Here is a 25,886-nt window from a genome sequence, read left to right on the forward strand (position 1 = left end):
AGTGGAACATAAAACTATGTTTGCATGTGCAGTTATGCTACAGTCTTCATCATTCTGTCCAACTATAAATAACATGGTAAACTAATTTAAGAATTAAATTACCATTTATCGCTGTTTTTAAGTGCACAACACCTTGGCTAATTGTAGTCTGACGTGCATGCAGATGAAGTGGAACTACAAAAAATGATGTACATGTTTGCCCGACTTCACATAACTTGACTGGCAAGATTTAGACTAGAGCATTTTTAAAAGATAAATTACTGCTTTAGTCTGACTAAAGTCTGAGAGGTACTGCATAGGTTAGTGGTCGGATAGACGATAGGAATGCGAGACGTTCAGACTTGTTCTTAAAAACTGCCATCTGACAAAGAACCCTTGAAACCCAACATGGAACAACATAACTAAAGAGATAATATAATGATAATCTATTAGAAATGTGGGTCAATTTAAATGAGAAGAATAAGAGAGACCTTGTTCTTTGAACAGCATTTGCGTAAAACTGCAGCTGAGCTCTAACAGATGTGTAAGGTAATAAGACACGCATCCAATATGTGCAAAGGCACTAAAACACACACACAGACTCTGAGAGACAGCGTATGGCAGGGCAGAACACTGGGGACCTGAACTTTCACCCCAGCACAAGTGACAGAATGAACCAGCTGTCTATTAGGGCAATGCAGTGAAAGAGAAAAGAGTGACAGAAAAAGAGAGAGATGTAAGCTAACCAGAAGAGTGAACAAATAGTTCCATTTCCAGTGTTTGTCCTGTCCCAGCTGATCAGGTGACCAGGCAATTGTACATGAGTGGCACAGAGGTTTAAAGGGTGGAAACTGGTAGGGCACAATGTGATGGCGGTATATCAATAGAGAATTATGAACACAAAAGAGGTATTTAAACCTCTCGTTTTCTCCCCCCAAATCCCAATATAGACATTTCCCTGCTCTGTTGTCAACTGGCTGATAAGAAAAAGGTTTCGGACATTTAGCATCTATCGACTTCCCGGAGAGGTGAAGCAGCTGTTGCACCATGACACATCACTATAACAAACGACAGTCCAATGCTGCTGACCTCACTCACAGATCACTGATGAGGTCACATCAACCTGGAACACCTTCCAGTGCTCAAATATAGCTCACTAGAAGAAAAACACATTCAGGAAATATTTATCCACTAGCTCCCTACAAAAATGGTACCTGGATAGACATTTTTCCATTAAAATGGATCCCCAGAGAATTTTTTTTGCTTAAAAGAACAGGAAAGGACTGAGATTAGAGCTTAAATATGGAACCATGCTGTGGCTGTCAGCAACATTTCATTTATAACTGTTGACAGGGTTGATTTTTTTGGCATGGTACTTTATATCTTGTTTATAAAACATTTGCATTAAAGAGAATTTAAAATGTGGTCATCATTTACTCACCCTCATGTTGTTCCAAACCAGTGTGATTTGATTTTCTTTCTTTTGTGGAAAACAAAAGTTTATGGTCCAAACAAATAGTTGTCATTGTACAAAAACAAAAAAGAAAGCATAGAGATATTTTTCAAAATACATTGTTTTCCAGAGAAGAAATAGCTAAGATTCCATGATGGTGAGTAAATGATGACAAAAGTGTAATTTTGAGTGAATTATCACTAAGATTGAGTTATGAAAAACCAGAAGAAAAAAAAGCCAAGTGCTAAAACACATTCCTGGCATGAGTAAGGCCAAAAATGAGAGCTGTCTGACATTCCACAGGAAATCACACAAGTCATAACTGTTCAAACGGTCCTCAAAGACATCAACAAACCCTCCTAATGTGTTTAAAAATAATAATTCACATAGTCACCCAAATAGGCACAAGGTGTAAGTTTACAGCGATAACCGATTTGTCAGTCCAAATTGAAAAATTAAATGCTGCACCTTTCACTATATATCTGGTGTTATATGGTTATATGGACAAATTATATTTTATTGTGGGTGGAGCTACTCAACAGAAGGCAGCATAAATAGAAACTAAATGAATGATCGACAAAAATCTGGTTAGGACATGGTCAATTTAGCGGTGCAGAAGACTGCTTGAGAACTATAAACACTGTCAATTCTGAATCCCTGTATTATTTACAACTGTGTTGTGCAGATGTACAGATATAGGAGTACTGGAAAACAACTCTCAGATGGTGACAGCAATATATGGCATCAGATATAGAGATCTATCGCATCAGAGTTCTCTGAATGCTTGAAGAGTGGCAGCCTTTCAGACGGCCCACATGCTGGTCCAGAGGCGTCAGGCCAGCGCTCTGATTCACACAGCCACTGCACTGGCGTCAAGCTGTAAACAGTGTGCCTGAAGAAGCCAAAACTCATAAGAGGCTCTGTCCGTCTACATCTGTCGACTCAAAACAATCAAATGTTCTTCATTAGCACTATTTGGGGCCTACAGTCATTCTTGAATGCTTTGTAGAGTATGACCAATAGATGTGTGTTTGTGTGTGTGTGTGTGTGTGTGTGTGTGTGTGTGTGTGTGTGTGTGTGTGTGTGTGTGTGTGTGTGTGTGTGTGTGTGCTTTCATTTATCTTACTTTGAAATTAAAACAGAGAACAGATCAGCTCAATCTCTCGCCCAACTTACACAAAACATACACCAGCAGTTTGGAATGGGATGGTAATCTATTTTCTACAACACTGTGAGTTTTGATGAAATCACTGCATTAACAGTACCAGGTTTTATGGACATTTTCCATGGTAATACTACAGTGTTCTTGGAAGCACTTGGAACATCAACTCAGTTTCATGGTACAGGGGCTGTTGCTTAAATCCAATATAGGAAATACTCAAGTGTTCCTTCCTCAGTCCCAGGATATGGTATAAGAATATAGCAAATAGCAAAGTCGCAATGAATCTTTTCATCTATATTGTGACGTACATTGGAGTGAAACAGATTACAGAAGATAAATAAATAAATAAATAAATAAATAAATAAATAGAGGGCACTGGCTGTTGATTGGATTTTGACATTTTTGAGGTGTTTAACTTGATAATGAATGCCAGCTTCGAAGCTGATTGTGCAGGGGTTTAAGTGAACTAAATGACTGAAGAAGTCTGGCATACGTCACCTGAGAGAAGCCTTTTGTTTTCACAGAAAGAATAATTTATGATACTTGGGTTAAGCATGCTGCTTTTAACCAATTCAACTCTGCGTCCCACCTGTGGGTCCAATATTGCAACCATCATAATTATTCAAAATATGCTGCAGATCTGTGAAGAATATATTATAGGGTGACAACAAAATGAATATTTTACCTGAAAGTAACTTCTAACACAACTTTTCCAGCTCGACATAGTCTATCTATACAAAGTAAGCTATGATTAACCCAATTAATTTCCAGGCAAAATCATGTCTCTATTTACCATTTTAAAGAATCCCGAATGAGTGAGTGGCAGCTGCTAAACGATACACAATTCATTAAGGGGTCGGCAGCTTTTAGTTTCAAGTGTCTCCTCAAAATAAATCCCAACTAATTTGAATCAGTCTTTCCCTGAAATCCAAACCTGTAGATGGGACGCTATCTAAACCCACTGGCACATAATCAGTCAAATATACAACTCAACTCAAAATCTTAAGTCCTTGGGTCTTTGGGGTTAATCTCCAGAACGGTGTACAACTTCAGAGCGGCTGCATTGAGATCAAAGCCTATTCATGAGCCAAACACAAAAAAAACTCTGACTTTTGGCCCTCTGCCACTGATGGATTGAGTCCTTGGCTTGCCTCTACTATTGTGAAGCGAGACACCATTGGTTGAGAGCTGGATTGTGTGGAGACACTGTCTGGGGCTGAACTCAGCAGGATGTGACAGGGTAAGGTCATGTGGAAGGGGTTACATAAATTGGGGGTTGGGGGGTGTCCCTATATTTTCATTTGGCACAAGCAATGGGCACCAACTGTGAACATAAACACAATTCAGAGGATTACATGATAACAAAGTAGAGCCTATATTCTAGAAAATTCAGTTACCCTTTACCCAGCCTTTACATGTAGATTTTAACTGAACCTGGATGTGTTTCTGAGGGTAATTATGCAACTTTCTAAGTAAACTAAACAGGTCAGTTTGATGTACATTAGCACGTTTCTGCTAAAATATGTCTGAGTGTGAAAGGGCAGTGAGAATTCACCTAAATATAAGTGTTTACATGTCACTAAAACGTGTGCACATGTTTATGTATTATACTTATTTATCCTATTCATCTTTTGCTCTACAAATGGACCATTCATTTCCTCCTCAAATGCTCCACACAGAACGCTTTTCTTTCCTGCCTTGTGTGTTGGGATTACCACGTTATAGGAAAGAGACCCAAAGGGTGTGACAGCATTCTTGGAGCAACAAGAGCCACCAAAACAAGTTCCATAGCAATACGCTGATTCATAATGCAGTTATATTCCGTTTGAGAGTTCTGTTATCTGCTTTTAGAATATAACATCTCGGCACAACTTAAACCCAACAAACCAAACACCCTCCATAGAAACATTCACCTGTGGTTTTCACATGTATTTGGGTTTAATTTTTTTTTAATAATAGGTCAAATTGTATGTTGTGGAATCATCTGACTATGACGAATATGAGAAAATATCTATGCAGCAAATGACATTAAAGGGATAGTTCACCCTGAAATTAAATTAAAGCCATCTTCTACTCACCCTGCTGTTGATTCAATGCCCTATGTCCTTCTATCCCTTTCAGACCTCAAAAGCAGTCATTTTAAAAAATAGTTCTAGACGCGCTCCTTCCTATTACACCAGTGGATAGCGACCAGGGTAAAACAATACATAAATTATACAAAAGTATGATGCAATGATACATTGAGACGCGCTACATGGAAAGTGTCCAAGAGGCATACTATAAGGTTTTGCGAGAAATAAACTATTATTCAGTAAAAACTGTTAAAACACTTGAGCTCAGCCGTTACTCTGTGCACGTTACTGTAATAGTACGAACCAGGTACGAACCATCAGCATGCGCGGCGCTCATGCTCACACACTGTGGTCATGGCACCCAAGATAAACACACATGCAACATTTCGAGAAATCAGGTGCAGGCAGGTTGGAAAGGGTGGAGAAAAGTGTCAGGTCTGTTGTGTGATAAAAGAGAACCAGCAAGAATGAAAGGAAAGGTGTACAGGACAGTAGTGAGACCAGCGATGTTGTATGGTTTGGAGACAGTTGCACTGAGGAAAAGACAGGAGGAAGAGCTAGAGGTAGCAGAGCTGAAGATGTTGAGGTTCTCTTTGGAAGTGACGAGGATGGATAGGATCATGAATGAGTACATCAGAGGGACAGCACATGTGAAATGTTTTGGAGACAAAGTTAGAGAGGCCAGGTTGAGATGGTTTGGACATGTTCAGAGGAGGGAGAGGTAATATATTGGTAAAAGGATGCTGAGGTTAGAGCTGCCAGGCAGGAGGTCAAGAGGAAGACCAAAGAGGAGGTTTATGGATGTAGTGAAGGAGGACATGAAGGTAGTCGGTCTGAGAGAAGAGGATACAGAGGATAGGACTAGATGGAGGAAGATGATTCACTGTGGCGACCCCTGAAGGGAACAGCCAAAAGAAGAAGAAGGCTCAAAAGAAGAAAAAAAAAACGCCAATCTCGTCTTTTCTATAAGGTATTTGATAAGAAATAATGCATAAAACCTCCTGAAGTGAATATTGTGCACCGGTTATCATTACAACAGTGCGTGAGCATGAGCGCCGTGCCTGCTGACGGTTCGTACCAGTCATTACAGGAACATGCACAAAGTAACGGCTCAGTTCAGTGTTTTGACTAAATAATAGTTTATTTCTCGCAAAACCTTATAGTATGCCTCCTGGACACTTTCCATATATGGCGGGCATCTCATTATATCATTGCATCATACTTTTGTATAATTTTTGTAATGTTTTATCATTATCGCTATCCACTGCCTTAGGAGTTAAGAACAATTAAAAAAATTACTGCTTTTGAGGTCCGAAAGGGATAGAAGGACATACGGCATTGAATCAACAGAAGGGTGAGTAAAAGATGGCTTTGATTTCATTTCAGGGTGAACTATCCCTTTAAACACAATTAAAAGGTTGGAGACAGTCTGTGCTCATATTGTAACTTCAGTGTGAGAAAATGAAATGGCATGAAAATGACTGATGATTAAAATGAATGCCTCAAAGGAAACAAGTCAAAGCTTGATCCCATACATTACAGTTATCAGTGTGGTTACTATAGTGTATGGAGGAAGAAAAAATCCCTTAGCACTGATTAACATTCTCTTGCAATTCCATGTCTTGAGTTGTCTGTATGTAACGGTTCTCCCAAAGATGACCAGTGGACAGGAAGTTATAGGCGTGTAGGACAAAATTTATTTATAAATGTATTTTTGCTTATTTAAAGAGAATATTGTTTGTTTGTTTGTGTGTGTGTGTGTGTGTGTGTGTGTGTGTGTGTGTGTGTGTGTGTGTGTGTGTGTGTGTGAGGGTGTACTTAACTTTGAGGCAGTCCCAAGAACTATCTTAGTCTCGGGACTGCCTCAAAGTTAAGTAAACCCTCAGACAGACAGACAGACACACACACACACAAACACAAAATCTGCCTACTAGCAAAATAAAGCCACACATTTACAAACACATGCCTATAAATTAAATATTGTGGACAAGATGTTTGTTATTACTGTTGAGACCCCCTATTCATCAAAACCCTGCAGCTGCCTTCCTCACGAAGCCCCTGAAGAATGGAGCGGTGGAATTCTTCAGTCAAAAGTCATGAAATCTTCTAAGAATGCAGCTTTTCTCTGAAGGGTTAAAGTTTAACACATCAGAGCAGGCTCAGGAAAATCCCTCTTCCTGAACAGATCTATGGACAAAACTTAGACCTCACTAAAGCATCTGAGTAAACCTACTCTTCAAACACAGCTACTAGATAACCCAGTGACCCTTGGGCAAATGTCTCTACAGCGAGGTGAGCTGAATTAGATCGCGTCACTGCCAAATTGCCCAGATATAAAAAAAAATATATTTTAAAAAAGCAACAACAATGAAGGACAATAAAATACAAGGCTCCAGCATCTTGACAAGCATAGGTGGACTTGAATGAACGAGCAGGAGGCTAGTTAGTTTGTAAACGCATTCGTTTCCACAGTTACCTCTACTGCTATGAAAAGCTACAGATCACTGAGCCAGAGCTGCAGTGTTTCCTGAAAAACTGAACCATATGAAGTTTGGGGGATTGGATGTTTAGATTGACTTTGTAAATTGTACCCGGCTCACTCAATTACAAGGACAGAGCGATTGCTTACAGGACAAGCCCAGCAGCGCTCTTAGAGAAGATACACTTCAGGTCAGAGGAAGTGCCTCATAAAGAGTTAGAACAATGAATGTTTGTGGTTCAACAAGCAGATGTAGCACAGCGCAACCTGCTCGGAGCGTAATTGTGGTTTGGACTTATGAATGAGCATACGAGTGTACTAATGGCAATGTACTTCTACTCTAAACACTTCATTTTGCCCCTCTTTCCAGCTTACATTCTTTCCATCTGGGCCCATTTTCAATATCAACCTGGCAAAACACAGAAGACACGGCTAAATTGAATCCACACATGTCAGTGATTTCAAACACGATGGAGATGAAAAAAATATGGTTCCAGATGAAACATATTGCCTTCATTCTTCACCTTCAGGGCAGCAGTCACCTTTAAGAGAGTGAAAGGCCAAGTGTGTTGCACTCACATACACACTTCCCTTCCTCTCTGCATGGCTGACCTCTTTATAGGCTCGCTGAGATGTAAAGGAGAAGAGTGTAATGCAGAGAACAGCTGGCGTGACAGGCCTAAGCGCACACACACATTTGGAAGACACCGATAGTCATGAAGATAGGTCACACACAGACACATTCAAGCCGACTCTGTGAAACCTACAGAAAAACAGCAGGACGCAGTCAGCTCTCAGTGGAATATATATTAATGCTGAATCCACAGTTTCACTCCCCTCGACTGCTTTACCTGCGTCAAGGACATTACAGACCACCAACACACACTCTGACCACGGTTCTGTTCACATAAAACACAGATAACCAGCAAACTTCAACACAATACAGATGTTCCCACTTCTCTTCTAGTATACTCATCCTCACACTGTTGATTTACATGCAATCAGCAGTACAGTAAAACTCAGTTAAAGTCTCCCCCACTCTCCCACCCCTCCCCCGTCTCAACCCCCTGTAAGGTAAAGCCATTAGCACCTCTAAACTCCACCGCTGTCTGTACTCACCATGCTGCAGGATAATTGTCCCTCCCTTCATTAGATTCATTTTCCAGTGAGTCCGGCGGCGTCCTGTGCCGCGTTTGTATGTGGGTGTGCGTGCATGTGTGCTGAGTGGACGAGTTTGTGTGTTGCTCACTAACCCTTCCAAACTGCAGGTCTCCGACACACTGACACACTCCCCACACACACTGCCGCAGCTCACGAGGTAGAGACCGCCCCCTCACTCTCTGCCCCTCCCCTCTCACACAGCCTGTCTGCCTGTCACTCGGAAAGTTCTGGACACACCCACAGCTCAAAAGGCCCTCCCCATCACACTCTACATAAGCTGGAACAAAAAATAGGGGGAAAAGTGTCAACACTAACATGCAATCTACACATTGAGTATGCAGTGCTTTACAATTAAAAGTATTAAAGGTATAACTTACCCAAATAACAAAAAGCCATTACTTTTCTTTGTGTAGATTTAAACCTGTATGACTATTTCTTTTTTCTTTACACAAAACATGACATTTTGACAATTGTGTTTTTTATGTCAATAGGCACTACTACATTTTTCAGTATATCTACTACTACAGAAGAAAGAAATTAATTTGTGTGTAAAAAAAAGTGTTTAAATTATGAATTTACATTTTTAGGTGAACCATCCTCTTCGTTTAAATTGTGATTGGTTTTTACAAATCTCAACAACAACAAAATTGGATCAGCTAAAATCATCAAGCCAGTTTTTCTATTTAAACGTGCAGTATGCAACTTTTGGCCACTAGGGGTCACTCATTCAAAATAATAACAACAGACGTACTTTGATGACGTCGGGAAAGTGCGTGGGCTCATGGGAGTTGTTGTCATTGTCACTGTCAACCAGCGAATCTGGCATCTCCAGCAGAAAACATGTTCACTGACAAGGTAATTGTTATATTACATCTCTATTACTGTTAAGTTTAGTTACGGCTTTTCACTTTGTATAATGTCAATCTAATGAAATAGCAGCGAGCTACCATTACTTAACAAACTTATCAGTAACGTTAGCTAATGTGTGAGACAGAATGTTGTGCGGGCGGTCGCTATGTCAACATACCTATAAGTTGGTAGGCTATGTTGACATATTAACCGCGCATCATAATTTGAGTTACTCAAATTATAGATATGTTGACATGGCATCCGTGATTGTCGAACATTCTGTATATCAACTGTTCAATAAGGAAATAAATTTCATTTAGTTTATCATTACCAACATAAAATAGTAAATGAGAGAACCAGCACCAGCAATACGTTGTTCATTGGAACACGCGCTGTGTCGCTCCCCACGTTCATCAATCATTCTAATAAACATTTATTTTTGGAACTCAGAGATATATGAATAATATGAATAAGTAGATCATTATTAAATCGATATTATATGTAGCTAGTATTAACATATAATAAAAGTGACGGTCACCTTGTGGCATATTACCTTATGAAGCTAACGTTACTTTCTCCAGCTACATATAAAACCAATAATAGCTAGTCCATCTGCGTTTTACACATGACATCATCGTGTCACCAAATATACGGATAGAAATATACTATCAGTTTTAAAAAGTCTCAGTTTCAGTCTCCAAAAACACAGAATCCGCCTGTTTGAAAAGCCGATGCAATACAAAATGTATACGTATTCAGCTAAACGCGTCTCAATGTGGTCAAGATCGCTATGCAATATGCAAACATACAGCATGTTATGATTATATGATTATTATGTTAGCTGAATGGTTACTTAAATTACCTGTTTATTAAAACGAAAGCGAGATCAGCATATCTCTCTGCAGTCCGAGCTTGTCACGAAGATTTCGCCATCTTTCAAAGGCTTCTCCAAGGTTTACACGTCTCTTGCTTCTTCTACTGTCCCAAAATCTTCTCGGGTCATTTTTTTTCACCCGTACGTTTGCGCTTTATTGAGCTGGCAAAACGTACAGGCAAAGAGTAGTCATGATCCATTATCATACAGACTTTTTTATACGGGTGTTCCCCTTATACTGTCAGTGTTCCTCTTTGAGTTTGGCGGTTACGCCGAGTTCCGTAGGAAGCAAGACGCAAACGTGGATATGACGTGAAAGACGGGCGACATAACGGAAATAAAGACACGGTCCGTGTCTTCGAATTAAAACATTAATTTCTCTGGATTTAGAAGTTAATTGGAACTGTCGGGATAATGTAAACACACAACTTTAAAAAATATATAACATAGATATAGTGATCTTTTATATTTTTTATGTTGAAACATTACATATTGTGCCTTTAAACTAAAACCCTGCGTCCCAATTTGCATACTATCCATCCTAAATAGTATTCGAAAATAGAATTAGTATGTCCCAAATTGTAGTATGTTGAAAAGTGGATTCCAAAGATACCCGGATGGTTTACTATTTCCGGTCCGAATTCGAAGTATGGATCGATGGGCACTCTAATGGCTGATATTGCCCACAACCCATTGCGAGTTGGACGAGGATTCGATTAGAACTACAAACGTGGATAAAAAGCGTTAAAAAACTACAAACATGACAGATGTGCGAGTTTGACGGTTAAGTAGAGAAGTTAAGATAAAGGGGTTTGAGTGACCAACTATCACTTTTTAACCTGACAAAAATATATTTATTCAGTGTTGGCCACATTATATTTCACCTGCAGCAGCATTGTGAACTTTTGTAATGACACGTTTGGCCACTAACATTTAAATGCATCATTATATTTAAACTGCAAACACATCAGGAGAGTCTCTGCATTAAAGACACACACACATGGCAGATCAACGAGCGGCAACATTTCTCTCCGATACGCTAGGAGATTAATCTGAATGTGGAGGATTTGAACTGTGACGAATCTGACGATGCCTTACAGGGCAGTTAAACGGTGATGGGATGCACATAACTAACGCCGCATTCACACGGGGCGTAGGCGTTAACGCTTGACGGAGGGCGTGGCTGAAGCTGGGTGCTGACGCGATCGTCATAGTGACAACAGCCAATCACATTAACTTACCGCTTGGACCAAAACACAACACAAAAAAGCGCCTTTTTATGACAGCTAGTCTGTAAGACGAAATGGATGCCGATTTGGTTGTATGTGTGAGTGCGATTGCCCGTGTAGTTGTTGTCAGCGCACTGCACAGGTGCACGAAGCTGTTAAGTACATTAAATCCTGAAAAAGCGCCGACAGCGGGAAGAATATCACGTAGTGGTCCAGGAGCTGCGTATGGATTTTTAACGGTCTATGGTCTGGATGGTTCACGGAGCTGTAATGAACGCAATTGGCTAGCGTCTGCTGTAGGATATTTGCATACGGCGATCTGATTGGATGACGCCTGCGCTGGCGCTTGAAAAGTTGAGAATTCTTCAACTTCTGCCGCTTGCAACGCGAGTGAAGCGCCGCGACGGAACCCACAATTCAGTTCGGCAACGGATGATGTCACCCATTCAAAGTAAATGGGAAGCGTTAACGCCTACGCCCCGTGTGAATGCGGCGTAAGCGACAGAGTCCGTTAAAGAAGGTGAAGTAGTATGTCCCAAAGCTTGCATACTTTTCTGCTACACACTCAAAAGTATATACCTTTTCTTCACAAAAAGAGTATACTTTTAGGACTTAGTATAAGTAGGCGAATTGGGACGCAGCAAAACTATACAAAAATATGTATTTGAAATTAAGCTGAAGTAAAATATAAAAATTATATGAAAAACGTAATGTTGCTTGGTAACTAACATAAATAAGTACTACATTTACTAAAAATTAGCTATATAACAATAAAGCTAAATAGAAATGGTAGAAATGACAAAAGCACATTAAAATTACTACAACTTAAACTATAATTAGAATGTAAAGTGAAAATATTAAAATAAATCATATAAAATCACATCCAACTGAACTGACTTATACTTTAAGTGACATTAACTGACTAGTACATGATTATATGAGTGGAAACAATTCTTTTGAATTCAAAACATTTACCAAAATACATCATACAGTCGAATTTAATTACTTGTAAGAACAGAAATGAGTCAGGAACGTTTACCACACAGGGCTTTTAAAAAGGAAGCAGATTTTCACTACATACACCCAGAGACTGGCTCCCTGCTGACACAGTGAATAGACACAGAGCTCTAGTGGGAGGAGAAATGCTGTCCAAGATGAGTGATTGACACTTGATCTGCTCGCCACTGTGTAAAAGCTGAGAAGGGGCCGACAAGGAGCAAGACAGACCGTGAGGGGTAAAGTGAACATGGGGCAGAGTGGGGTCAATGCCTCAGTCAAATGCACAGCTGCTCTAAACTGCATTAAAGCACCTCAAATTTAATTTGAATCTTAAAGCACAGTTTTAACTGAAAAATGTATTAATTATTTGTACCTCAGAATCCATTTTCTCTCTTTTTAGAATTCGGAATGCCTCTTTCCATCTGCAGTTTTTCCCCCCGACCATTACACTGCATATGTATTTTTATTAAATAAGGATGCCATTTATTCCTGATGGAAAAGCTGAATATTTAGCAGCCATTGTGCCAGTCTTCAGTGTCACATGATCCTTCAGATATCATTCTATAGATATATTATAATATGCATACAAATGTAACTCAGTTGTTGATAAACTGCCAGATATGAATGGTTCAATGTAACCTGGGTTTAAGCAATTTTTTAACCAGCTCCTTTTAATGCCATCTTGGATATTGATTTTCTTAAGTAACATTGACAGGACTCCAATCAATAATTGAACCACATTCAACAAGTATATAAATCAAGTTGAAAAAGTCAACAATTTCCCCTGCTGGAAACCGCACGGGAAGCCCTGAAACTCAAACATCTAGCTTTTATTTGAGCCCTTTCTGCAAGAGCACATAGGAGACTTCCCAGCTTGGTACCAAGCTGAACATAAACCTAAACGCTGAAATAAGGTCTTACTAATTTGAGTACACATATGTGGGTCTGTGTGTTTAAGTCATCACTGGGTTGGGTTTGTCTATTTATATAGGGGTTCAGCATAAATAGAGTCTGTGCATTGTACGACCTTGTCTAACTAAAACGCTCAATGTCAAGTATGTGACCATTCCTAAATTAAAATATATTTACTTTAAACCAGGCATTGTAAAAACACATGTTCCTTTGGCTCTAGAGCAGGGGTCTTCAACCATTTACAGGCCAAGGCTAACTTGATGTATAGAGAGATCAGGGACCCCTGGACCAGGGAGCCCTGTAGTGTATAAATAAGTCGATGCCAAAGAACAAAAAGCAATGAAAGCAGACTTCTTTTTTTTTCGTCTTGCGTCACTTGCGTTCTGGGACAAAAAAAGTGCTATTGAAAACATAGCAAACTACTGCCGACTGCCAACCAGTACATGCGTTCTGCACCTGTGTGTAGGAAATAACTGTCTATATCAGCAGGTATATTCTATATTCGTCATTCAAAAATGGGAACAAAGCAGTGTCTGCTTACCATTTTGAATGTCTGTTGTAATGTTGATCACTTTCTTCATTCCAAGTGGCTCATGTTATGAAAAGTATTCAAGTATTAGAATTCTCAGGTAAGATGATGTAAAGTTAGAATAGCCTTCTGTCTGTGCCATCCTGATTTCTTCGCTTGCTTTCATCACTTTCGCTTTTATTCTTGTGCACTGACTTGTTCTTAAAACTGAACAGCCAATCGGAGTGATCTCTCTCTCTCTCCGGTGGCCCTGATGCTGATTCTACATATTGAGTCGGTTCGTTGAACTGCTGCCGACGTGTGGAACACACTGCAAAAACTAGCTCGACAGACTCTCATGGACAGCCAGACGTTGGCCAAATAGCATTAGTACAGTACCATATTAATCTATTTATATTGTTGTGATGTTTACAATGCAAAAAACATGTTAAAACGTAATTACTGATGTAGAAAGTAGCTGTACATTTTACTTTGTACTTTTAAAACATCTTAAAAAAAATTAACATCATACTTTAAATGTGGGCTGAGCTTTTTTAAGCTTTTCCTTTATTTAATATTTTAAACATTCAATCATTAAAATAAACTATGAGACGAGACTACGCTACTGACTACCAACATCTGTATTGTGTCAAGACTGGCTTGCGCTGTGTTTAGTGTCCCCACTAGCAGCAGTTGCAGTGAGCGTTCCTTCAGCTCAGCTGCAAGTTACGGAGTTACTTTTACCAATTGTGTAAAAGTTAAGCCTTCCAAAATTCCTTCAAGGGATGGATTTAAATCCAATTTCTCAAACATACTAATTCAAAGGTGGTCTGGGACGCATTTCAGACGACACTGGATAAGTGTAAATGCACAATGTGTTAAAAACCACATATGTTAATTTTACTCCTGGTAAACACGTGAGAGCATGTTATAGGCTATATATATGACATGTTGTAGCCAGATTTGACAGCGCTACTGCAACCCGCATTAGCCACAACTGACTAAAGCCAGCCAACACGCAGATGTTTTCTCATATTGCAGTCTTTGATATTGATAAATAAGATACAGCTCATATGTCTCTTTCGTTGACGTTAAATGTGCATATAGTGCGGGTGGTGGTGATACTAAATGTTTAAGCTAACATTGTGATGCTTCAAGTGTTTGATATCGGGGTTTTATTATAGCCAAGACAAGTCCAAGTGTTGATTTGAGAGCATTGGGTTAACTCACTGACGGCTGCTGGCAGCTTGGTCATCACTTTAAAAAAACAAAAAACTTTTAACAATTAAAAAAAATTCTCCAAACAATTTTTCTAAATACCTTAATAAAAAAACGAAATGAAATATAACTACTTTGACATTAAAAACAAAACTGAACTATTTTAATGGCTGCAACAGTGTGAAATAGGGAGGATTTAAAAAAAATACAGGCTCCAATGGGACTATGGCCGAAAATTTTGATAAGCAGTCGGACGCGGGCCCTACACCATAGCTTCTCTATGTGCTTTGAAAGGGAGGGGTGAGCGATGGGCGGTTGCAATTCGCAACCTCGCAGCTAGATGGCGCTAAAATTTACACAGTGCACCTTTAAGTGAACTAAATTAAACAATGTAAAAATAATACTGCAGTGCTGCCATGGATAACCTACTCATAATAACCTATCCTATTCTTACCCTATCATATTTTTTAATGGGCAGAGTGGAAGCAGAAGGAGTGTTTAAGAAAACAATTCTGATTGGTGTCACCAGTAAGGGACTTACACACTTTAAGATTATTTGAGAAGTTGAGGTGCAATAATAAACCTCTTAGCAGGTACCTCATGGTGAAAATGGGCTGGACTTGAAAGAAGAGGTTAAACACAGGGGGACCAGGGGGAGCCAAAACACTGCAGTAACTGGAACATGCATACTTGCATTCCAGCTGCACACTAGGAAGGCATGTACGAAAGATTCCTCAAAAAAGATCAAATTACTGCCATGCCAGAAACATTAAAAATGGCATCTAAAAATTAAAACAAACCATTTTGAAACCGAGAAGAGAAGCGAAAGCATGACAAATGTATTGTGGCAAGGTGGACGAGCGACACCTGTGAAGGGCTAGAAAGGACCAGGCCTGGACTTTGTTATGTTTTGTTTATGTTTTATTATGTGTGTGCGTGGCAGTCTTCCGTGAGGTGCTGCCCACGTTACTTTCGTTTTGTTTATTTATTTGATTAACGTCTTTAAAATGTTCACCGGTTCCCCCCTCCTTCCTTATTACGAACTTTGCTACATATATGTACTTACATTGTATCTTAAATATTTGAATTTATATTTACGAAAGCATTTACAGCTTAGTTGTAAAACAGTCAAAAAATTGCAACTAATGTCATCCATTGTTTCCCTAATAAGGATTTAATTTTTCATCAAAGTATGAAATGAGTGTTGTATATGTTTAACTTAACATAATACAAACATATTACAATTTCCAGATGTGTATTTTGTGCATTCCGTCTGCCCCTGTAAGACTTTAACCATTTTTGACACTGATATGTTACCTTGTAAAAAGACAAAAATGATCTCATAAAGTCCACACAGTCACTGTATGGCAGGAAGAGGAAAGAGGAAAACTTTGTTTTAGTTACTGTTGTTGTCAGGGAGAGTGGATATTCAGCCATGGGGCAAAAAGCAGTTCTTGTGTTGCACCCTTTGTTAATGGCTCATTATATGACTCAAGGCTGTCATCAGGAGTAATACTCAGTTCCTGTGTGTGTGTGTGTGTGTGTGTGTGTGTGTATCACAGGCTATACAAGCAGAGCAGAGTTTGAGGTAAAATAACCACTGGGCTGCTCTACAGAGATGCTCTGGCTTCAAGACTGCAGAAATCAGTCCGTGTAAAGTGAAAAGGAGCTCTTATACTGAATGTAATCGACTAGCCATTATATCCAAATTAATCAAATTGAGAACAACAGGAAAATATTATTTTATTCACATGCAACTGGATCAGTTTGAGGCGAGAGGACTTGTGTCCAGAGGAAATATCAGAAGCTCATACACCTTTACAGTAGGTTCTTCCAGAGTATCTGGCAAGGAGAAGGACTACCTCTACAGGCCAGAGTGAGCGTGTACTTGATGTTATGTGATGGAGAGGTCTGATAACATAATGACTAAGCAGCATAACAACATTCAAACAACAGAAAGAAGGATGAAAAAGTAAAAGGAAGCAAGGAAGGAATGCGGACAAATGATCTCTACAGCTGTTTTCTTACCTTTAATGGCCATAAATGAGGAATACTTCAAACCTCTCCAGGCATACCAGAGATAAGAATCAATGTGTATGTGCAACAGCCCAACAGGCCCAGGCTTAAGGGAGCCAGCAATAAACTAGAAATAAACTAAAGCCCAAAGTATACTTTGGTCACCTACGTACTGTCCATGTGACTTAATTTTCATCATCAGGAGGGCCCGCGGATGTCCGTGCACAGCCCAATTTTGCAGGATGGTGCACGTTCAACAGCACATGAGTGACTTGAGCACTTGGAGGAAAAAAAAGTCCATTAGGGAGTGTGCATGTGCCGAACGAGCATGTGCTCTCAGTGCTCACTGCCAAAGGAGTACACTTTGAAAGGCTCACACGCTCAACTGTGTGTGAGACGGAGTAGAACGCGGAAAATGAAGTATAGCTGGGCCTTAATGGTGCAACACATAAACACCTAGATCCCTGAAGTACTGTACTCAGACTAAATATTTCACTCTCTTGTTAATGTAAGCTGCAAATCTCAATCATTGTGTTTTAAGGCACCCAAACAATCTCACAAATGGTTTTTACTCACCAACTAATAACACCAACCAGTAAGGAGTATAAGGAGGACCAAATACTTATCCTTCTTTAAGCTATACTTTAGTCAAATTTAGACTATGCATCTCCAAATGAACGTCATACTATCCATACTACTCTTACCATTTCTGCCATATCTTTACATGACAGAAACAGGTAAAGTAGTACAAGAGAGAGCCCTACTGAATATAGCCATTATCCTTGCAATTCCACATTAAAAAACAGCTTGCATCTGGAGTCAGTGAAACAAAGTGATTGTTGAAAACATGACATTACTTAGTGCACCTTTACAATGACTTATTACTTTTTTGCTTCCACACAAAGACACTCTAAAGATTTACAAACATAAATGATGGAAAAACAAGACCGTCTGTCCTGCTCTGCTTCTCCAGAACGCAATCTGATTAAGTGATTAAACATGAAAAGAGATGCAGTTTGTCTGGCAGGAATGACTAATGCACTGCTGATACTAGTTAACCTGAAACCCCCTGAGAGAGAGAGAGAGAGAGAGAGAGAGAGAGAGAGAGAGAGAGAGAGAGAGAGAGAGAGAGAGAGAGAGAGAGAGAGAGAGAGAGAGAGAGAGAGAGAGAGAGAGAGAGAGAGAATTAATAACAGGTGACTGATCAAAACTGGACATGCTTGTTTTTTATTATATATTATGGGTGGACAAAAAGCAGCAACACAAGTACAACCTTAAATCATGAGAGGAAAACAAACTGGTGCAGAGTGCTGGAATAAACACTTGTGTGTTCCCATAACAATTTGTGCCAATATCTGTCGAGGGAGGTGAGCATTATCCACCAAAACCAACAGAGATGCAATAGACAATCTGAGCTCCGCCCATAACAGCAATGAAAACAAAGATTAAAGGGGTACTTCAGCGCTGGGAAGATGAATCTGTATTTAAACTGGGTCATCAATGTAGTAGAAATGTGAAATTATTTTTGAATTTGGTGCCTTCTAGACTGAGAAAAGACAGAAAATGTATTTTTGTCTCATGGGGATGAAAGACTACAATTCCCAGAATGCTTCGCTGCCCTGTGAGGCCATTCCCAAAGCCACCAACTTCATTACTGTGACTGAGTTAGAGAAGACACTACAATTAAAAACTGAACGTGTGTGTTCAATATAATGAGTGAGTCACCGCGCGACTATCACAGCACTGAGCACTAACTGCACGAGTGAGGAGAGCTGAGGTAATCGCGACTACACTCGCGGCATACATTCACAACGCGAGTTAAGTCTGGCGCGTTTCAGTTCATGCCTTTGCAAGCTTAACTTTCATAGAAATGAATTTGAGAAGTTAAAAGACTTACATTGCTCACCATAGCTCCGTTTAAATGATCCTGTCTGCAAGCTGAGCTCTCCCTGCAAGCTGAGTGTTATCTCCCATCCCCCATGCGCGGATTCAAAACATGCGGAAATGGCTCCCTCTGCTGGCTGTAGTCTTTAGCCTTTGGCCAAACATTCCTCCTATGATGCAAAAATCGTCAATTTGCATCATAGGAAGAATTTTTCCAGAAATAAAATGCATAAATCTCTTGTCTCAGGGGGATATGAGGGGGGAAAGCACAATAATTTGAATATATTTCAGGGTTTCTACTTATACAAAGCCATTTGCTAATCGCTGAAGTAACCCTTTAATGAATGGCAAACACGTGAGGTTCACTGAATGAATATGCCATGTGTTTTCATGTGCTGAAAAAAGCTGAGAGAGAATGAGCATCAATGAAGAAATAGTATGTTTTCCTTCTCAAAAGGAAAACAAAGTAAGAACCATCATAGATTTCAACAGTTAAATACATACCTACATACCTATGAATCCAGGTGTGCTAAAATATGAACTTTGGGAAGGGTGTGCTTGCAGGAAAGAGATGCCTGCAGCAATTTTTCAACTTCAGGGAATTTCTGGCATCAAATACCTCCAAATTCAAGCTGCGACACTTGATGGACAGACACACAACTTCTGTTAACGTCTGTCTAACTTCACGTTAATCTGAGTGATTTGTGCTGAATCACAAGAGATGCTAAGAAAGATGAGTTCTCATTTTTAACAGAGGCCTTTATTCCTGCTAATTTTAAACCTTAATGATCAAGATCAGCAGAAGGACCGTAACACACCCCAAGCATGCACACACACACACACGGATTTCATGTTTAATGGGGACTTTCCATTTTCATTTTACATTTCCAAAAAACAATCACTTAGTAAGTCCCTAAAAAGGAAAGTCTGTTTACTTCACAAATCTGACATGAACCGTTCCATTTTTTTTCTTTTTCTTGTACTCAAATAGCGTTAAAAAAGCTTATTTCTTAAAACACTTATATTCAGGCTTAACAAGCCAATGTGCAGTCCTAAGTGTGAGTCTCATGTTTCTATTGGAACCGGAGCTTCTAACGGCATCTGCAGTGATGCAATGACTTTACCGATCAGCAACCAACTCTTTTACTTTAGAAGGCGTTACTATTCCGTCATATTGCACCTTACATTTTCTTCCATTCATAGGAATGAACCATTTTTCTACATCTACAGTCTTTGAGGACCAAAAATGTCCACACAAGAAAAAGGAATTTGGATGTTGCCATCTTTGTGGGGACATTTAAATTCCAAGACACACAAGCTCTTGCAATTTGAAAGGACTTTGACTTTGTCATCAGCGTAAGGGTGATGCTTTTCTGTTTGACTCCTAGAGCTTGTCTAAAATCAAATGGGTTTCAGTCCATTGTGAGAGAGGATTACCTCCAGAAAAAACTGTGACTGGCTGATGGCAGTACACCATTTTTAATATTTACTTTAGCTTTATAAATCACTGCTGCTCTGTGTGCATGTCAGCTACAACCTCAACAAAAACTAGATTCAAAATGTGCTATCATAATCATTCTACCAGCATCACATAAGACAAATGGATTTTACTAACTGTTAGACCGTATCCTAAAGTCATATCAACAGCAATGTAATTCTTTAGCATTGTTTACTTCTTGTTGAATTCAGTCAATTAAAATGGAATACAATTAATTTGTATTTTTGTGGGTCTACCAGGTTGCTCTAGAAGCGACTGTGCCATTTAATACGTGTGGCATCTGCTAAATAAGGACTTACTACTAAATCTCCTTACATCAGAGTAGTTCAGCTTCAGTTCCATCTATTTTAATCTATTTGTCCCACTAAGTGTCTAATGAATTGATGGTTAGCCACAGCTAGAAAACCTTTTGTAGACATAAGCACAAGTAATCCTCACTGAAAATAATAAGACATGTCCACACATGCTATTGCTAATAAGTGCACCTGTAGTCTGAATAGTTAAATAAAACCAGAGTACACACGTCTAATAAAACACTTAACAATGCTTCCTTTACAACCACGCTGAGGTAAGGTAAAAATCAACAAATGATGCGAGATGTCTTTAGGTGCTCCAACAGTCACCTATTGAGTCAATGTTTCTGTTAAGTATGACATAAGTAAACACCCTGAACACACTCAAATCATTCTGGGACACACAAGAGGTTTGCGGTTAAAATGAAACCTTTTGTGAAGGCAGAGAACTGAAGCGTTCATTATACAGAATGGTGTGTGGAGTTGTTTATTACTTTAGAAACAACAGACTCAAGCTGAACAAGTCAGTGCTACTTTAATATAGCTTACCCAGAAAGGAAAATTATCCCATAATTTACTCACCCTCAAGCCATCCTAGGTGTATATGACATTCTTCTTTCAGACCTCCTTCCATATTCAGCTTACGAAGAAAGTGTAATGCCTCTCACAGTTCAAAACGCTTGCTATGTCGAAGCCATTGCCATGTCAAGTTACGCATTTTTCGTAAGTTAAATATGCAAGATGGCCCGCCGGAAGTTAGATATTTTACTTTATAACCATCCCAGCATAGGGACCAATGTACAATAAATACAATATAACATCACAAACAAATGTCATAACCTATTAAAACATGTTTAAAATATTATTATAGACATTTTTTCAAATTACTTTTATATTGTTGTATTTTTACCGCATGTGTTTGTGAAACGAGCATAATGTTACTTATGCTTTGTCAATGTAATATGCCAGTTAAAATGCTGCAGGCTTTCTCCATGTCTTATCACTATTAACCGAAACAAATCGACAAATATTTAGTATCACAAGGCGGCACGCAACAAGCCTTTACAAACATGCGGACATCTGTTCAGTAAAGACAATAGCATGAACGACTCCTCTGCCACATGACCCTAAATACGCATGCATTTATTATTGTATTGTGTAAATTTATGAAAATGTACGTTATGCGCACGTATTACACTACTGACCTGGTATGCGTAATACAGCCTCTCTATTCATTTCTCAGATCCGTGTGTATGGGGATCATTTTGGCAACGTTGTTGTCTGTTTTTAGTACATTGTTGTCTCACTTTGTGGACCAGCAAAGTTACGATAGTTCACCCAAAAATGAAAATTCTGTCATCATTTACTCACCCTCAAGTTGTTCTAATTCCAAACCTGTACGAGTTTCTTTGTTCTGCTGAAAAACAAAAATATTTTGAAGAAATTTGTAACCAAGCAGATAGAGCAACCATTGAGTACCATAGTAAAGGGAAAAATACTATGGTAGTCACTGGTTGCTCTATCTGCTTTGTTACAAACATTCTTCAAAATATCTTCTGCAGAAGAAAAAAAACTCATACAGGTTTGGAACAACTTGAGGGTGAGTAAATGATGCCAATTTTTATTTTTGGGTGAACTATCCCTTTAAGGTTCAATTTTACCAACTGTATGTCAACTAGATACTGACACTGGATTATTTCATATGTGAACTATACATTTTAAATATTACGGTTATTGCCAATACCGGTATATTAAGACACCCCTAATTAACATGATAATGACATTGAATTTTTTTTAATATCCTGATATATCGTCAATACCAATATATCGCAACACCCCTACTACACACATTCATACTATATAGAACATATATTTATCGGTCTTAAAGTTCATACTCAGAGAGTATGCGATTTTGGATGCACCCAGACAAACTACATATAATTAAAGGGTTGAACATTATTATTAGGAAGTGGATTAGTAATGTGATTTAGGGATAGAAACTCACTAACAGGTGGAGCCCTGATGACTTCACTCACCTGTGTCTAATCAGAAGGGTGCTTTTGCATGCTGTTTCCCCATTCCTTATGCGGTTTCTCATTCCTTTTTATATCCCAAATTTGGGCAATAACAAGGACCTTGATCCATGCAACTGGATCACTGATGAGTCAAGTTTTCCACAACATGATTACTTGGCAATATGGTGATTAGTATGGTAACATTATTGAGACACATCCTTGGAGCGTGAACACAAGTGTCCTCCTCTGTCTCCTTTTTCCATCATCTAAAATGGGAACTCTCCTGGGCATCTCCAATCTGACAAATACAGACCACCTTGTTAGGACTGACTCCAATGTTATTTTTAATCACATAGGATTGATTTTAAGTTAAGAGCAGAAGCTCTGGCTAGTCTATTTCTCCTAGACCAGTAGCCCTCAACCTTTTAAAATCATTGGGTGCGTTTACATGCACGTTCTTAAGCCGAATATGCCCAATAAGCCGACAACGAACATGGTCATGTAAACGCGTAACCTGTTTTCTTTTATCAGAGTAATGTCATAAACGGCGTAAGCATAAACCGGTCGGAACAGGTAGTTTTTTGCCTCTTACCTCGATTTCGCGCTGCATGTAAACACATTAACCTGCTTTCTGGCGGCTTATTGAAGTGTGCATGTGTGATAGGTGACAAAAACGCAAACTTAGAGCAGATTTAAATGCATCCAGACAGAGCAAGCAAGCGTGAAATAAGGACATACAAACGCAGACTCGTTTAAGACCCAGAAAATTGTAAAGAGGTGTTCTCTTTTCTCATGCAGCAGAAGTAGAAGAGGTTCAGTCAAAACTTGACTGAGTAACTACATAAGGGATAATATGAGCTGTAAATCTCCCGCTGACACGGCGCACGCTTTATTTAACATCACAACTGACGTAACATTTGAAAAACTCATAGTCAGATATACGGACATTATTATTTTTGGCGGCACTACAAGGAAATAACCCGGTTTATAAATAGTCATGTAAACGCTGTTTACTTGCGTTGTCCGTTTACTGGTTTGCATGTAAACAGGGAAAATTGGTTATTTCAGTAAGCTGATTTTTTTGGAGTTGTCAGCTTACTGGTGTGCATGTAAACACACCCATTGTCTACAATATTTTTTATAATAAAAAAATATTTTAAAAACTTTATTTAAACAATCAATGGAAATCAGTACTAGCAAAAAAATATTGGCAACGTTTCAGTCTCATGACCTTCATCAGGCATATGTCTGATGATGGTCATGAGAACGAAGCGTTTCCATAAGTTTTAGATTTGGTTATCCTTCGTCCCATGCACTATTACCTACAGGTTTGCGATGGTAATTGTGCAAAAACTTTTTTTTGTTTAAAGGGGTGACGAATTGAGAAATCAACTTTCCCTTCAGCTTTTGATATATAAAAGGTAATATAAAATTATCCTGTAAGTTTTATAGCTGATAACTTCCTTGTTAGTCAAAGAAAAGCTTTTATAGACACCAGGCCAAAAAAAAAACGATCGTGTGCTTCATCTTTACATCATCATGTGACGAAACACACCTCTACAGAATAATAAGCACGTGTAATTCAGTAACCCGACTCATCGGATCATTTATGTGTTTTCCAGACGGGCTATAGTGAAATAATATTCCTTCCTTGATCTGGGCGCGCACGCACGTGTGTGTGTTAGGGCTGTCAACGAATATTTTAATTTCAAATATATATTCGAATAGTTTAAAAAAAAACTAATTTCGAAGGTGAACATTTATATTCAAATGTAAAAAATAAATAAAATAAAAACAAGCAGAAAGTGCAGAGCCCAACTAGACAGCACCAAAGAAAACGATTTTAACCCTCCAAAATCTAAAAAGCCATGTCTGGAAGTACTTTGGATTTTGGTCTGTAGGAGGTAAAAATTGTTGAGCCGCGAGATAAAGTTGTATGCAAGCTAAAGATACAGTTAGCATACCATGCCTCATTTTATTTAAATCGTGGTTCAACATTACTAAAGTGTAGGCTACTGTACTGAATCAATAGATATTGCATGAATAAAGGATAAATGCACTGCTTCTACTGGTTTGCTTATTTACTGTCATGTCAAAGAAAAGTTCCATGTGTACCACAGCACAGCTCACTCGGGCGTTCAATGGTTAAGAGGTCTTGGCCATTCGTTTATTTACTTGTTTTTGTGTAAGTAATATGTTGTCAAATATGTTTAAACTTAAATAGACTACCTAGATACAGATAGATAAATAGTAAATATTTATTAATATTAAATATTTAGTAATATTAAAAAGTCCAATTTGAGCATTTAATATTTGAATATAATTTAAATATTTAAAAAAACCTAACAAATTAAATTTGAATGGGATAATGGACGAAGATTGACAGCCCTGGTGTGTGTGTGTGTTTATATCGACCAATCGGGCGGGCCATGTAACGCAGAAATAATATTCTAATCAATCGTGGGTGGATGAGAAATAAATCATTGTGTTTGTTAGGTAAAGACATTTATGAGCCCTGTGAGAGAATCATCCTGGTTGCCGCTTTCAAAACAATCCCTCATGTCAACTGAACTGACAGGGGAGCTAAAGCTCATAAAATATGCAAATCTTATACAATCCTAGCCGTGGGCGTTTACTTCCAAGTCTTCAGTGCGTCACGCCCATCAAACCCCAGCGTTCAGAAAACAGCCTCAAAACCAGTGTAGAAAATGAAAATTTTTACACACAAGTAACAGCCTATTACTTATTAGTTTTGATGTTTTTGAATGTAAAAACCACACAAAAGTCATTAGTTGACCTCAGACAACAGTATATAAAATAAAAAAGCCAGTTCATGACACCTTTTTAAAAAAACAAAAAAATATTCCAGAATCCAGAGCATGATAAACCTAGAAAAATGTCTTATTTAAAAAAAAAAAGGCAAGATCCCCTCAGGCCTTTTCCGATGCCCCCTAGTGGGGCCCGGCCCTCTGATTGAGAGAAACTGCCCTATAGACCATGTTTCCCAAAAGCATAATAAGCCTAAGATGATCATAGAACAATGCCCACCAATGGTCCCTACGACAATTTAACATTTTACCTCAATTTACAACATGCTTACAATGCTTTTAGGAAATGCAGCCCTGAGCAGTGTTCATGTTATATTATCCCAGCTGGGCCACTCACACCTTAACAATGATTTAAGTCATTATTCTTTACTGAATGAAAAGAGAAGGTACATTTAAAATACAGGTGTTTGTGAAAATATTATAAACGTATGCACCAATCTCCGAATTATTCAAAGGG

The 25,886-nt window shown here is 38.8% G+C and overlaps 1 protein-coding gene across 6 annotated transcripts in view; it reads right to left on the reverse strand.

Moving 5' to 3' along the window:
- The window catches only part of plekhg4 (pleckstrin homology domain containing, family G (with RhoGef domain) member 4), a 104,167-nt gene that overhangs the window by 62,334 nt on the left and 15,947 nt on the right, over nt 1–25,886 (reverse strand). For 4 of the 6 annotated variants that reach the window (XM_067440397.1, XM_067440399.1, XM_067440398.1 and 1 more), the window contains exons 1-2: nt 13,711–13,765; nt 8,399–8,583 (exon numbers count right to left, since the gene is read on the reverse strand). In XM_067440397.1, coding sequence (XP_067296498.1) covers nt 8,399–8,583; nt 13,711–13,750 — 225 coding nt within the window. In that variant the 5' untranslated portion in view covers nt 13,751–13,765. Of the gene's footprint in view, nt 1–8,264; nt 8,584–13,710; nt 13,766–25,886 lie in introns of those variants that run through there. The other 2 variants (XM_067440401.1, XM_067440400.1) reach the window with 1 other exon arrangement.

The sequence above is a fragment of the Pseudorasbora parva genome, chromosome 1, assembly GCF_024679245.1.
Source record: "Pseudorasbora parva isolate DD20220531a chromosome 1, ASM2467924v1, whole genome shotgun sequence".
Lineage (NCBI taxonomy): Eukaryota > Metazoa > Chordata > Actinopteri > Cypriniformes > Gobionidae > Pseudorasbora > Pseudorasbora parva.